Source organism: Caretta caretta, chromosome 5 (assembly GCF_965140235.1).
Source record: "Caretta caretta isolate rCarCar2 chromosome 5, rCarCar1.hap1, whole genome shotgun sequence".
Classification (NCBI taxonomy): Eukaryota; Metazoa; Chordata; order Testudines; family Cheloniidae; genus Caretta; species Caretta caretta.
Window position 1 is genome coordinate 40353902 of NC_134210.1, and position 16194 is coordinate 40370095.

The 16194-nt window shown below is 41.0% G+C and overlaps 1 protein-coding gene across 7 annotated transcripts in view; it reads left to right on the forward strand.

Annotated features, from left to right (window-relative positions):
- IPO11 (importin 11) overlaps positions 1–16194 on the forward strand; it is a 297412-nt gene that overhangs the window by 116088 nt on the left and 165130 nt on the right. For all 7 annotated transcript variants that reach the window (XM_048851650.2, XM_048851646.2, XM_048851648.2 and 4 more), the window contains one exon: positions 5072–5185. In XM_048851650.2, coding sequence (XP_048707607.1) covers positions 5072–5185 — 114 coding nt within the window. The remainder of the gene's footprint in view (positions 1–5071; positions 5186–16194) is intronic.

Here is a 16194-nt window from a genome sequence, read left to right on the forward strand (position 1 = left end):
GCCTGAGTCTCCCCTCCTTGGGACCTCTGGACACCTCTCAGTAGTGAGATCTGTTAGGTCACAGACCATACATCATGTAGTGAGACTATTCCACTATTCAGAAAGAAGGGTTGTCACTTTCTGTACAGTATGTGGAGGAGCATTCAGACTCAGAGCTTTCAGTTCAAGGCTCTCCAGTTTACTCTGGGAGTCGTTATTTCCCTCTGCAGATGCAAGAAAGAAAGGATGCAAGACATTTGCATCTTAATACTTGGGATGATCAATGATGGATACTTCCCCCTCCTCCCCATGCCTTATGGTCCTCCTCATTGGCCTTCTTGGTACCCGTGGGCTATTTACAGCCAGCAGTTTTGAGAGGCCCTGATTCAATCTTATAAGGAACACAGAAGACCTCATTCCCTGGTACTATCCATCCATCCCTTCCCTCCAGTCTGAATCATAAGAGGAGACCTTCGAGGAGCAAGAGGCGAGGGCGTACTAGGCGGTCACCCCTCTTACAAATATCTCTTCATCACCTGATAAGGCAGTAAAGCCTCCACTGCCATCATTAGCTGATGACTTTTGGGAGTTCCAGGACCTGATGAAGTGAGCTGTAGACCTGCTTCAGATTCTGCTGGGATTCCTGGACTTCTTCCATCACAGGCTCCTGGACATATTGCATACTTCTTCAGCACAGGTGGTATTGCTGATGAACTAAGCTCTTCTTGAGCCAGCTAAGACCATCTGGCAAACTCCAGCAAAGGCACCCCCTAAATGCAAGCATGCCAATAAAAAAAAAATGCTACATCCTGGCCAGGGTTTGTACCAGATGTGAAAATAGAGACTCATAAGTTCTTTGGTTGTGGACACAGTTAATGAAAGGTGGAGACAGCATATTCTAAAATCTACTCCATATAACAAGGACCTCTCTTTATTCCAACAGGCATGGGAGGCTTTAATGTTGGACGGATGGGTTTTGGAGGCCATTATATCTGGTTACACAAATCATTTTACCTTCATCCCTCCCTTCTGCCCCCTCCAGCCCCCTTCTCTCCCTTCAGGGACCCCTCTCACAATCTGTTGCTGAGACTGAAGTTTACATTACTCCTAAGTCCCACGGCCATCAAACTAGTTCCATTTCAGCACAGAGGAAAAAGATTTTGTTCGAGGTATTTTTTGATACTTAAGAAAAAAAGGGGTTGGAGGCCAATACTAGATCTCAGACAACTAAACATGTATGTCAGAGCCATGAAATTCCGGAAGGTGTCCCTAGCAGCTGTAATTCCCTCCATGGAATCCGGGAACTGATTTGTAATTCCTGACCTCAAAGATGCCTACTTCCATGTAGCAATTCATCCCTCTCAGAAAAGATTTCTGAATTTCGCATTCGATCACAATCACTACCAGTACTGGATCCTAACCTTCAGCCTTTCTTCTGCTCTCAAAAAACATGGCAGTTGTAGGTGCCCACCTCTATCGTCTAGGAATAACAGTCTTTCCCTACCTTGATGACTGGCTTCTTGAGGGCTGATCTTATCAGGGGTTCTATTGGCAGTTAAACAACAACTTCACTATTCCCCTGTTTATGTCTACAAATAAATCTCAAGAAATTGGTCTTGGCCTCTACACAATAAATACTTTTTATAGGCGTGTTTCTGGATTAGATGATGGGCAGGTTTATCTCCCTTCCAACAGGTTCCTCACTCTGAAGAACGTTATCCAAAGAATGCAGCTCAGTCTTCAAGTTCCTGCAAGTTCTGGGAAATGTGGCACCTTATGTTTTCATAACACAAAATGTCAGGTTCTATCTTCAATGTCTCCAGAAGTCGCTCCGGACAGCTTACATGCCCAACAAACAGGTCTGAACAAGCAAGTGTCGGTACCCAGTGGTGTCCTACAGTCACTCACCTGGTGGAACGATCCTTCCAAAGTATGTGCAGGAATCTCATTCATACAGACTCCCTCTATGGTCATGATAACATTAGACATTTCCCTCTTGGAATGGGGAGCACATTTAGGTCCTCACACAGCCCAAGACAAATCGTCACAGCAAGAACAAATGCTTGCACATCACTCTTCTGGAGTTAAGGGTGGTCAGAAATGCCTGCCTCCTATTTTTACCCTAATCAAAAACAAGTCAATCAAGATCATAACAGACAACATAGCTTGTATATATTATATCAATCATCAGGGAGGAGCACATTCCTCCGCTCTCTGCACTTAAGTGATAAAGCTCTGGAATTGATGGCTGGCCAACCAGATAGTCATTTTGGCTTCTTACTTCCTGGATATACAAAATTCCATGACAGACAATCTCCGCAGAAATTTCCCCCTAAATTACAACTGGGAGTTGGACTTTCAAGTCCTCAAACAAAATGATCCTATCTTGGGGGTTTCCAGAGGTCAATCTTTTTGCCACTGCAACCAACACAAAATGCAGAAAATTCTGTTCCAGAGGAGGACTCTATCCCCAGACTCTAGAAAACACTTTTTTCTTTACGTGGGCAAAGGGTTTTTTTATGCATATCCACCAACTCCAGTGCTCTTAAAGGGTCTCAACAAGGAAGGACTGAGCCAGGGTCATTTTGACTGCACCAACTCATCCAAGACAATTTTGGTTTCCTTACCTCATCAGACTCACTTCTCACCATGCATGGTAACTTTTGATCAGTTCTCAGCTGTTGTCTCAGAATGCAGGTTGAACACATCACCCCAATCTGAGTGTTCTGTAACTCCAAACATGACTCCTCAATGTTTTTTGGGACTATATAGGAGCATCCTGTTCATTGGGAGTACAAAATGTTCCCTTAAATAGCAGGAGGGAAACGACAAGATACACTTACCTTCAGAAATAGAGACAATATCGCCTTTGGTGTAACTGCCATCATCTTTCGCCTGTCCAACCATCTCTTTCCACAGTCTTAGGTTCAGTCCCAGTAGGTAATCCATCAAGGTTCACTCAGCATCTATAACAGCTTTCCACTTGCCAGAAAAAGGTATGTCAGTTTTCACATAACTGACCATAGTGAGATTCCTGAAACCTTTTTCTGCAGATTAGAAACGCTAATCTGCTTTGAGATCTCACCTTGTTCGTAACCATCTCATGAAACAGCCTTTTGAGCCACTAGCTATGTGCTCTCTGTTACAGTTGTCTGAAGGCAGCCTTTTTGGTGGCCATCACTTCTGCATGAAGGTTGGGCAGATTGGGGCTCTAATGGCAGACCCTCCATTTACTCTTCAAGAGTGTTCTTCAAGAAAAACGGCATCTTTACAACATCCAAAACTTTTACCTAAGGTTTCTTCTGTGTTTCATATTAACCATACTATTCACCTTTCAGTTTTCTTTCCTAAGCCATATCAGTCTATGCAGGAAGCTACTTTCCATGCAGTAGGTATTAAGAGGGCATCGGCCTTTTACTTGGACAGAACCAGATCGTTCAGGAAATCCCCTAGACTTTTTGTTTCTGTTGTGGCTAGGTCTAGTGCAGGGGTGGCCAACCTGTGGCTCCAGAGCCACATGCAGCTCTTCAGAAGTTAATATGCGGTTCCTTGTATAGGCACTGACTCCAGGGCTGGAGCTACAGGCACCAACTTTCCAGCGTGCCGGAGGGTGCTCACTGCTCAACCCTTGGCTCTGCCACAGGCCCTGCCCCCACTCCACCCCTTCCCGCCCTCTCCCCTGAGCCTGCCATGCCCTCGCTTCTCCCCCCCCACCCCCAGAGCCTCCTGCAAGCCATGAAACAGCTGATCGGGAGGTGCAGGGAGGGAGAGGGAGGCGCTGATTGGCGGGGCTGCAGGTAGGTGGGAGGTGCTGGGAGTGGGGATGGGGGGAGCTGATGTGGGGGCTACTGATGTATTACTGTGGGTCTTTGGCAATGTACATTGGTAAATTCTGGCTCCTTCTCAAGCTCAGGTTGGCCACCCTTGGTCTAGTGGATTCACTGTCTCCATGCAGAGACTATGATTGATCTTTGGATGTATTATTACCTGTTATAATTTGGCTCATATGCCATCTCCCTTCTGAGTGACTGCACATTCTACTAGATCAGAATTTATGTCTGTAGCCCTCCTCAAGGATGTTCCAGTTGCTGAAAACTGCAAAGCTGCATCATGTACTTTGGTGCATACTTTTTCCAGCCATTATGCTGTAGTTCACACTGCTAAATTGGATGCTGCTGTGGGCAACATAGTTCTCTCCTCAGTGCTGGACTCTGTTCCAAAACTCCTGCTTACTTAAGGGAGTTACTGCTAAGGAGTCACCTGAAGTGGAGCACCCACAGGAATACTACTCAAAGAAGGAGAGGTTACTCACCTTGTGCAGTAACTGGAATTCTTTGAGATGTGTGTCCCTGTGAGTGCTCCACTACCTGCCCTCCTCCTCCTCTGCTTCTGAAGTTTCCTCTGTGGGACTTTGTAGTAGAGAAGGAACTGAGGGTGGTTTGTACACAGAGCCTTATATAGCCTCAGTATGTGGCATAAGCATATATATAGGCTGCATGCATGAGTCGAGTGGGCACTGCTACCAAAAATCTCCAGTCAAAGGCACAGAGCACATGCACACCTGAGGTGGAGCACCTACAGGTGGACACATCTTGAAGAAGTCCAGTACTGCACAAGATGAGTAACCTCTCCTTTCCTTTTATTGAACTTGGTTTTTCGTGGACTCTTTCTTCCCACTCAATTGAATTATATAAACTATTCTAATCCCTACTTTGGCAAAACCACTTCAATATGAAAACATCGTCAGTTACCAAAATACGTTTTCTTCTTTTCATGCATGCCTAAGCTTTTACTCACATTTTCATAATGTCTGCTATGAATAACATGTTCTGTGTAATAGTTACATAATCATGGACGATTTAACTCTCTTGGTAAGAAATCTTAGGTATTTTTGTTAATGGGAAAAAAAAGGAGCAAGTTCAAAACAAAAATTATATTTACTATTGTGACAAAACCAACTGAACCTAGCTTGTGCAATTTTGTCTCAAAGATAATGTGTGAAATTTTTGGAAATTTAATAGCTTTAGTTTCATGGTTAAGTAAAATATTTTACTCTGTTAAAAATATTGTCATTTTGATTTTTTGACTGTAGATACGACCATATGTAGGATGTTTGGTTCAGTATTTACCTCTCCTTTGGAAACAAAGCGAGGAGCACAATATGCTGAGATGTGCCATTCTAACCACTCTAATTCATCTTATTCAGGTAAAGTATCAAAATCTTCCTGATATTTTTTCACATTTGTATATTCTGTGTAATATTTTATGCTGGTAAACTGAAGATAGAATTTAGCTTTATCGAGTATTATTTACATTTTAGTTATCCTTAAGTGCTTTATAATAGTATATTAGAAACATAGTGCCATAATTGTGTAGGCAAGAATTGCAAGTTTTATACACTCAACGGTTTTGTTTACATAGTTTTGGCCATTAAAAGGTGCTTTATTGAGTTTTGTTGTTGTTAGGTTAATCAAGTTAACTCTTCATTTTGAAAAATTTTGGAATTGTACCTTTTAATCTTCTTTATGAAGTAATGAAGAATGCCTGAAAGGTTTTAACAATTCGCTTTTTTCTGGCTTCTCCTTCCCTTAATCCAAATGTTTAGGTTGCATGTCTCTTCTTGCAAATACTGGAGATAGTTCAGAGTTGTCCACAAAGCTCTTGGGCTTGGCCACATCTCTTCCAATTTTGCACCACATTCTTTGTCTATTGAGGATGTATCCCTTCATTTACTCCTCATTTATATCTCAAAGAATGGAGAGCTCTGAGGCTTGAGACCCTGTCCAACCCCTCTCACTCTGAAAGCTAAGACCCAAATCAGAGTAAGAAGAGTTCTTACCCTTGAGACATGTTTGGATCCATGAGGACGGTGGCAGCCACTGGTGAGGGAGAGAGAATAAGCAAGCTAAAGGCAAGGACAAAGATGTAATCAAACAAGAATGGAAAACTCCTGAGAAAATGAAGAGATTCTGTGCTGGGTCCTAGAACACAGACATTTTCTTATTATCCTACCTCAGATTGAGGCAGCAGTGCTATCCCAGGTAAAGGGTTTATCTGTTGAATTTTCAGGTCAAGGTAAACAGTTAGTTTTCAGTACTGCACTGCTTGGCTTTTGCCAAAAGATAACTAACAATCCACTTCTTTGAAATTGCATTAATTTTCTACAGTTCTGAGCGTCAGTCTCTTTCCACTGTGTATAAACTGAATACAAACCGTTTTGCTTTTGGGGACTGCCCACCCTATGATATTCAGTGCGTTCACACCTGTTTTTATAGGAAACGTTTATAGAAGGATAATGAGGGTGACTCCAGTTTCTTTAGCCTTCATCTATTCAATTTTTTCAGGAGCTCTCAACACATTCCTTCCTATTTAATAAATGAAAATGTACTGTGATTGCCTCTTTTTTCCTTGATGTTTTTAATATAGCGTATTCTTGGTTTTGACAAGAACCAAAAAGAAAATGAGATGTAGCTTTTGGAAAATCACACCTTGGACAACTCCATCTTTACACAATACCAAGCCAGCCCAAACAGGACCAAGTACTTGTTTTGAAATATGTTTTTACCAGCTTTTAGAAAAGGAAAGGCATATTACAACCCTAATGGGGGCAGGAGGGAGCTGTATATATGATAGTTAAAAGTGTGCTCTATGTGCAGGTGCAGTATTTAATAAAATAGCATACATAAAGAATAGCATGGAGAATAATACAGAAAATGTCCTAATGCTATTATATAAATCAATGCTTTGCCCTTACTGGGAATACTACATTCAATACTGGTCATTGATCTCAAAAAGGATTTTCCAGAATTAGAGGGAGTCCAGAGATGATCAGTAAGAATGAGTAGGGGACTGGAAAAATGCTCACACAAAGAGATATTGAGATTGAGCAGAGATTCATGGCATCTCAGTAAAGGGGAGTTACATGGCACTAGAGGAACTCCAAGTTCTTGAGGAACCTGAGTCGTCTTTATTTTCAGTTGGGTTTAGCATTGCCACCGTATGTATGCTCACTGTTTCATCAGTAATGGGCTCCTCTCTGACACCAGCTGCTACTACTGTGTTACAACCAATACTCTTGCCTCAGCAGAGCCCATCTTTAGAGGCAGAATTTTCTTGTTCTTCATTTGGCTCATAGCACAATGGGGAAGGATCTCCCACATGTTCTCTTAGGCCCCTTTCTTCTGAGTTCTTGGGTTGGAAAGGGAGTCTAGCATTTCCTATAAACCTAAGCTCCGTAGGAATTATGAGGGTAGCCATATTCTGTGGTACTCTTCCTCTTGCGCCCCCGGTTTCTACCTGTTTAATGTTCCTGTATGGCCACACTGGAACCCTGGGGTCCTTATCATGAGCATCCTCCTCATGCACCACCTCATAATGAGACTTCTATCAGAAGAACATAACAGTGCAACATCAGAATCTCCTCATGATCCTCAGCCTGCAGAGGAAGTCTTTGGGGAGGAGGAACAGCTCCAAAATGAGGACATTATGCCCCAGTTGGGTATTTCATCTTTGTGTCCGGAGGAGATGTTAATCTGTTTAGCAGTCTCATTTGGATGACTATAAATTTTCAGGATTTACTGAGAAAAGTTGCTGACATTAATAACAGCCACACTGGGTTAGACCACTTGTCCATCTAGCCCAGGGTCTTGCCTCTGACAGTGGCAGATACTTCTGAGGGAATTAACAGAACATGGCAATTTCGAGTGATCCATCCTCTCTTGTCCCTCTCAACTGCTGGGATTTGGAGGTTTAGGGACATCCAGAGTATGGGGTTGTGTTCCTAACCATCTTGGCTAATAGCCATTGATGGACCTATCCTTCATGAACTTACCTAGTTCTTTTTTAAACCCAGTTATACATTTGGTCTTCACAACATCTCATAGCAATTAGTTCCACAGGTTGACTGTGTGTTGTACGAAGTAGTACTTCTGTTTGTTTGTTTGGAACCTGCTGCCTATTAGTTTCATTGGGTAACCCCTGGTTAGTATGTTATGCAGAGGGGTAAATAACACTTTCCTATTTAATTTCTCCATATCATTATGATTTTATAGACCTCTCCCATTTTCCCCCTTAGTCGTCTTTTTTCTAAGCTGAACAGTCCCAGTTTTTTACTCTCTCCTCATATGGAAGCTGTTCCATCCCACTAATCATTTTTGTTGCCCTTCTCTGCACCTTTTTCCAATTCTACTATATCTTTTTTGAGATGGGGCGACCAGAACTGTACCCAGTATTCAAGGAGTGGGCATACCATGCATTTAGATATTTTCTCTCTCATTCCTAATGGTTCCTAACATTCTGTTAGGTTTTTTTAACTGCACATGAAGCGAATGTTTTCAGAGAACTGTTCCATTTGAGGAGGTGCAGGAGACCCCTCACAAATTGTTGCACATCCTGTATACTTTGATGCCAAGGAGAGTAGCTCTTCCCATTAATGAGGGTTTATTGGAACTTGCTAAAAACATTTAGCAAACAGCAGTAACTCTCACTGCAAGTTTAAAAACAAACAAACAAACGAACAAAAAAACCCAGACAAAAGATACTAAATGCCATTTTTTCAGAATATCTTTGTTTAAATCTGGTACCAGGCTCTTTATCTGTGGCTGCTGCAATCGAGAAGATTATACAGCCCCAACCCAAGATTACTCCATTTGAGGAAGAGCTGAAAATAACTAGATCTGTTTGGTCATCAAATTCATCGGCAGGCTTACAATTTAGAATGTTAAATTGTCAGGCCATGCTTGCCTGTTATTTTTTTAATTATAATTAAATTCACAGATTAAGTTGCTATAGAAACATAGGAAAGACTTCAAATTCCTGATTAATGAAGGACAGTTAGTTTGCAAAAAGCACTGGAAGCAGCAGATGATGCCTTGCGATCTATGGTAATATCTGTAGTAATGGGGCAATCTTCTTGTCTCCAAAGTTTCAGAATCCCAAGAAAAGTACAGTCAACAATGGAGGATCTATCCAGAGTTTTGATAGTAAACCTTAAAAAGTAGAGTTTGGCAAGACATATAATAAAACCTCATTTTTGAGGGTTCATATCAAAATCTGATTATGTGATATTAGGAGGAGATTCCCCTAGAGTGCAGATTATCTCTCATCTTTCTTCTGTGGCATTTCTTGCATCTTCCTCTGAAACTTATGGTGTTGGTTACTTTTGGAGACAGAATAGTGGACTAGAGGGACCACAGGCCTGATCCATTCTGGCAAGTCCTATGCACCTATGAAATATATTTTCATTTGTATACTAAGATTGTGCTTTCTGAATATATTTATTATTTTTGTGTAGCACCTTTGATTTGTTTTCTTTGTTCAGAGTCTTTAAATAGAGAAGTCCTTCCTCCCTTTTGCAGAGGCATCTGCTATTTTTATATTGAGATGCTGCCTGCTACATGAAACACTTCTTTCTTCTAAAGACCTCATTTTTGTTCTTTCCTGACATCCAAAGATACTTCAGATTTGGCACTTCTCCCTGTGTTCATTCTGTGGAAAGACAAAGGAGAAAGCATCTGCTCTAGAAATATATGCTTTAGCAGTTTTCTACCTCGTAGGGAATTTGCTCAGAGGAATTCACTGAGACTTTCCAGGAGACTACTGCTTACCAGATGTCCTAATAAATATAGCTCTGTATGTATCCCCAGAAAGTCAAAGAGTTAACCCTCTTGAAAAAGGAATCTAAAATAAAGGCAACAAGTTATGAAAGTTGGAAAACTTCCTGTTTTCTTTTCTTCCATATATAAACTCCTAAAAAACAAACTAGTTAACAGTATATGGACAGAGGACAAAACTAAATACAGGACCGAAAGAGAAAATACAACATAATTCAAAACCAAAGTGGGGCCTGAGGTCTAAAAAGGGTTATCTGAATGATAGCCTCAAAATAATTCAAAATCAGGCATGAAGTCCAGAGTGGAGCAAATAATACGCACCAAAGTCTGTGGTGTTGATGGAGAGCATGCTCTAAAAGGGTAATTCTCAGTGATACAGGAATAAGAACCAGAAGTAGGCTTGAGACCGTGGCAGGATTCAATGCATAAAGGCATGCAAATATATTTTATGGAGAAGTGCATTAATTCTTCAGTCGTATATTCTATAAATAAGATGATAATGAAAGGCTCCTGTCATACACATCATGAAGATTTAGGATGCTTTTTCTTTTTTTACTCACTCTTAATCTGGTCCTAGAAAATTGCAGGTTAAAACAGACATTTTAACCAGTTGGATTAGAAAATAGTCTAGAAGTGATGCAATCCTGGTCCCCTTGAAATAAAGGGGAATTTTGACATTGACTTCAAATGAGCCAGGATTTCATCTAAGATTTTTTCCACCAGATGGAATTTCTAAAGTGAATACTTATTTCCCTTGCATACAGAAGTGTGATAGGTTGGACCCCTTGGGAAGCCACCTGATCTGAGATATCACTGAGTCTACCTGTTCTGCCAGCATGGGCCCCCTTTAACCTGTCTTGCTGAGCCAGGCTCTTAAAACCTCCTCTAACATGCACATAGGCCGGGCCACACAAAGCTGCAGATCAGCTCTGGTAAGACTCAGCTCTAGGGGCTTGCCATAGCACCCAGATGTCAACCCCCACTCTTGGAGCACAAACCCAAAATTATATGAAATTCACCTCTTTCCTCAATGTGGAGGAAGGTATGCACAACTTCTTGCCCCCTAGTTAGAAATCACATAAACTGGGTTATATTGTAAACCAGAAATAAATGTATTAACTATAACAGATGTATTTTAAGTAGTTGAGGTAGCAGACAGAACAAGGCAGATTACTAAGAAAATAAAACAAAACAAGCAAACTAAGCTTAATACACTAAAGAAACTGGTTACATGTAAGTTCTCACTCTAAACGTGGTTCTGATCATCATCTTCACAGCTAGATGCCCTTCCAGCCTGGGTCCAGTTCTTTCCCCCAGTTCAGTCTTAATTGTTTCCAGCAGTCATCTTGGGTGGGGTAGCAGGGGAGAACTGACGACCTGGATTACCTCACTCCCCACCCTTAAATAGGATTTGCATAAGGCGGGAGTCCTTTGTTTTCTAGTTTGACACCCTCCACCCCTCCAGCTTCTCATGGAAAAGTACAGAATTCAAGATGGGTTCCAGTGTCAGGTGACATGGTCACATGCATCTATAGGGCCTCTGTAGCCATTCTTTACAGGCTGACCCACATGTTCACAGGAAGATTAAGCTCTTTTGCAGTCCATTGTCTCTTGCTGATGGGCCATCAGTACTGTCTGGATTTTTCATTGTTGTACCTGAAGTGTTAGCAGGGGGCATCACCCAAAGTAACATAGTTGAAATATAGATACATAGTCAATATTCCTAATTTCAGATACAAAAATGATATATGCATACAAATAGGATAATCATATTCAGTAAATCATAACCTGTCCAGGGATACCTTACAAGGTCCATCTTGCTTATGGTACATGTTAGTTATGTCATACTCCTATCATAAGCATATTTTCATAAAGAATATGGAATGACACATCACAAGAAGTATATAAATGAGAGCTTTTAAGCACATTATATTTAAGAAGTAGTTAAGTTTTATAAAGCAGCTTTATCAGCAGATATCTTTACAATTTTATATTTGTTTTAGAACTACAAGATTTACATTTGCCTTGCTTAAATTTCTAAGGCAGCTACTAAGTTTTGCAGTTTGGGATATTAATAGTTTCATTATACATGATTTCATATTTCATGAAATGGAAAGCGAACACAATCTAGATGTAACAGTATGTTACATAATTTTAGAAATGTAACCAATATGGGTCAAATAACTGTCTTGGCATGGCATTGTAGGCTTGTCTTCACTAAATAAAAAAAGGCTACATAAGAATGCAAATTTAATTTAGTGATTTTATATTAACCTACAACGGGTTCAGTTCCTGTTGCTGCAGTTTCAAGCTCAACAGAGTGAAAATCACCTCTGGTGCTTTTCTCAAATTTGGCAAATCCAGGAAGACCAAGGATAGTGACCATAATCACAAGTACAAAGTCTTATCTCTACTACAAGTTTTGTTAAAGCATTAAGTACTGTTACAATTACCCATGCATATATAAATCGTACAAAAACCCAAGCAATGACTAAGAATGTATCCCCAAAGGTATTCAAGGCTCTGATGGATTTCTCAACGGATGATCATTGATAGAGCGGTGCTGCCTGCAGGGATTTCCTGTGTGTCTTCTGTTGGGGTCTTCCCACTTTTACTCAACCAGGGAACCTCTTTTATATTGCTGTTCTGACTCTGCCTAACACCTTATGCATATGAATGAGGGTTTCAACCCTCTTCTCTTTATTTGTACTTCCACACCCCCTGACTATTGGGGTGCCCTGTTTTTCGTAGGTTGTTTTCTTAGTTGCCCTTATTATCATTTGTGTCCGTGATAACCTGCAGTCAGACCAGGATGTCCTATGATCTTACAATCAGGTATCTTCTGGTCTTGGACAGTACATTGCGGTCTACATTGCGTATTGGCACAACTTCTACAGCAGTGATTCTCAGCCAGGGGTATGTGTACATCAACTCATCTAGATATTTGCCTAGTTTTACAACAGGCTACAGAAAAAGTACTGGTGAAGTCAGTACAAACTAAAATTTCATACAGACAATGACTTGTTTATATTGCTCTACCTACTATACACTGAAATGTAGGTACAGTAGTTATTTTCCAGTTAATTTATTTTATAATTATATGGTAAAAATGAGAAGGTAAGCAATTTGTCAGTAACAGTGTGCTGTGACACTTTTGTATTTTTATGTCTGATTTAGTAAGCAAGTAGTTTTTAAGTAAGGTGAAACTTGGTGGTACGCAAGACAATCAGACTTCTGAAAGGGGTACAGTAGTCTGGAAAGGCTGAGAGCCACTGTTTTACAGTAACCCTGTAACCCTACTAGCATAGGGTTATTCCTAGGTCACACATTCATCTCAGACATTTTTAAGCCTATGCCCCAGTATGGCTAAGCTAAAATCTTACATGCCTTGGCCTATTGGCCTTGCATTCCAGCCATGTTTTACTTATGTACCTAATAGACGCTCATCATTCCTAAATGCTTGTCAATCTTATACATATATACTCTTACAATTTAAATCTATTTAGCATACATTGATTATATATGAAATAGCATATGAGTTGGTCACAACACTAAATAACATAATGATAAATGGATAAAAGGAACTAATTGGCTACAGTTAGCTTGAGCTTGAGGTTTGCCCTTAGCCTTATTCCCATCTACAAACAAAAATCTCTAAATTGAGTCAAATGGTGCTTTAAGCTAGAATTAGCTGGCCTATCAGGGCGATGGGTTGAAACTCAAATGCTGCTGATTGTCAAGCTAGTAATGCAGCGGGAATACGGCAGCTCGAGTTATAGCAGCTCAACAGATGCTAATCCAATCACTCTTTGATGCTTATCAAATTCCTCTGTGTAGCTCTAGTTTCAGAGGAACAGCCGTGTTAGTCTGTATTCGGTCAGGGCCAGATTAAGGCATAAACTAACTAAGCTACAGTTGAGGGCCTCTCAGTATGAGGGGCCTCTAAAAAAAAAAAAAAAAAGAAACTGACTCCATTTCAAATTTTATCAAAATCGGTTGATAAATAAAGGAGATCTGGGAAACAGAAGATTCTCTCTAAATAATGACAAAAATATATACATCTGGCTACACAGATACCCTTACCCTTCACTAATTGTTCATTATTGACAGGCAGGAGGCCAAGGCTGAGAAAAAAATGATAATTGCTCTGGTAAAATTAGTATTTCTACGAGTAAGTCTGCTATCAGCCTCCTAAGGCAGTGTTTTGTTGGCCAGCTGCTACTGGTAAAATTCTGACTGTGCCTTCATAACGTATCTAAATAAATAAATAATCTTACTACCGATAAAATCGGGGAAAAAGTGAAGTTGGAGATGGCAGTGTCGTGAAGAAATCCTGCTGAGCTCATACTCGTATGGGACTTGTGCTGGGAGTGATGTCATATATAGCGTCTCCCTTGGCTGGTAATATCTGGAAGGCCGCCATCTTTTGCTTACGGTCCAGCACGCTCAGTCATATAGTGCCTTCATTCCTGTTTTTCTTTGTTTTCTTAAGTGTTATTGTGTTCTTTCTTTTTTGATCTGTACATATGTACAATTGTGTATTTTAGTGTGCACACCACTTTCTGCTTCATGTACTATCCATGCTTCACATGATTGAGTTTGCAGGTGAGCATCTTATGGACTTAGGGTCAAGTGAATCTTGAGGAGAATAATTTGTGTTGGCTTCCCTCCGTCAGTTTTGGGAACCTTCACAGTAAATATCAGAGTGTGCTGACAAAAGGATAAATAAAGGGTTTTGAGAAAAATGAAGGAAGATATACATATATATCAAAATATTCTTAGTATTTGGTGAGCAAGTTATTTCAAACTATCTGAATATATGATTTATAGGCTATTAAGGCCTATAATATTCATTATGTTTGCTTGAATATAGACTTTTTTTTTTTTCCTCACTTTCTCAATGTCTGTCTATTGATTACCAGTCGTTTTTCTGGTAAATTCTTTCTCTGACAACAAGCTATATGCGTGAGTCTGTGTCCCCGAAGTGTTTACTTGTGATTAATTAGTGGCTCTGGGGGAGACAGCGGACAGAGAAGCAAATGCGAAGAGAGAGAGCTTTTCTTGCAGCATTTTCTAGACAGACATCTGCCCTAAGCATTCTGTGCATTGAAAGTGACAAACTCCGTAGCTTATCATTTGAGGATGTCATCAATGACTTTGCTCTCCAAAAATCATGAAAGAAAATGTTTTAAATTTCTGTGATGTTAATGTGTTAAATTTCTGTGAAAATTAATGTGATGTGCAAACAGACATACTGTAGGTTGTACTGCTTCCATTAAGTAAGCTAGTCTGTGTAACTGTAACTGCTTTTGTGTTGCTGTAGATATAAAGTTTTCATATCTACTAATTAAGAAATCATAGACAAAAATATGTTCATTTGAAACTATTTTATAATGTAAACAAGCATATTGCAAGACATGTTTTAGTTAGATTATTATTCTATTTTTACAACTTTGACTTTGTATATATGTGTTTATATATTAAATGTCCTTTCTGTGAAAATAATAAATTATTTTTTTAATGGTATGGGGCCTCTTACACTTGACACACTTTAGGGCCTCAGAATGTCTTAATCCGGCCCGGGCTCCAGAGGGTAGAGGTGGGCAAACTACGGCCCGTGGGCCACATCTGGCCCACGGGACAATCCTGCCTGGCCTTTGAGCTCCTTCCCAGGGAGGCTAGCCCCCAGCTCCTCCCCTACTGTCCCTCCTCCCCCACAGCCTCAGCTCACTGCGCCGTCAGCACTCTGGCCCGCCATGGCTGGCTCTGGCATGGTAAGGGGGAGGGGAGCGGGGGGTCATGGGGCAAAATCAGGGTACAGGGAGCAGGGGATGGTTGGATGGGGCAGAGGTTCTTGGGGGGGGCAGTTAGGGGACAGGGAGCAGGGGGAGTTGGATAGGGGTTGGGGCAGTCAGGGAACAGGGGGAGTTGAATGGGGGTGGGGTCCTGGGGTGTGGTTAGGGGTGGGGGCGGTCGGGTCAAAGGGGGGGGTTGGATGGGTTGGGGGTTCTGAGGGGGGTGGGAAGTGGGAGGGTGCAGGTAGGGGGTGGGGGCCAGGCTGTTTGGGGAGGCACGGCCTTCCCTACCCGGCCCTCCATACAATTGTGCAACTCCAATGTGGCCCTTGGGCCAAAAAGTTTGCCCACCCCTGCTCTAGAGCTTGGTCTCTCTCGAGCTAGGCTAGCTTGAGTGGAGTAACTTGATAATAGAGATAAGGTACTATCAGAGATTGAGGTGTTTTATCATTTGAATTTGAATGATTGTTTCAACCAGTTTATCAGATACAGATTTAAGATTTACTGGACTGTAGTTTCCCAGTTCACCCCTAGATTTTTTTTTTTAAATATAAGTACAGCATTTGCTACAGTGGTGCAGGAGATGTTTTTAGTGAGAGATTGCATATATTTGTTGGAAGTTCAGCCACTACATACTTAAACTCCTTCAAACTCTTGGATGTATACCCTCTGGGCCTGGTGACTTATTACTTTCCAAAATACTAGTTTCTCCAAGCACCTTTTCTTCTGACACATCAATCTCTGATAATACCTCATCTCTATTATCGGAAAAGAGGAAGTCCAGAGTAGGTATCTCTTCATACCACCTT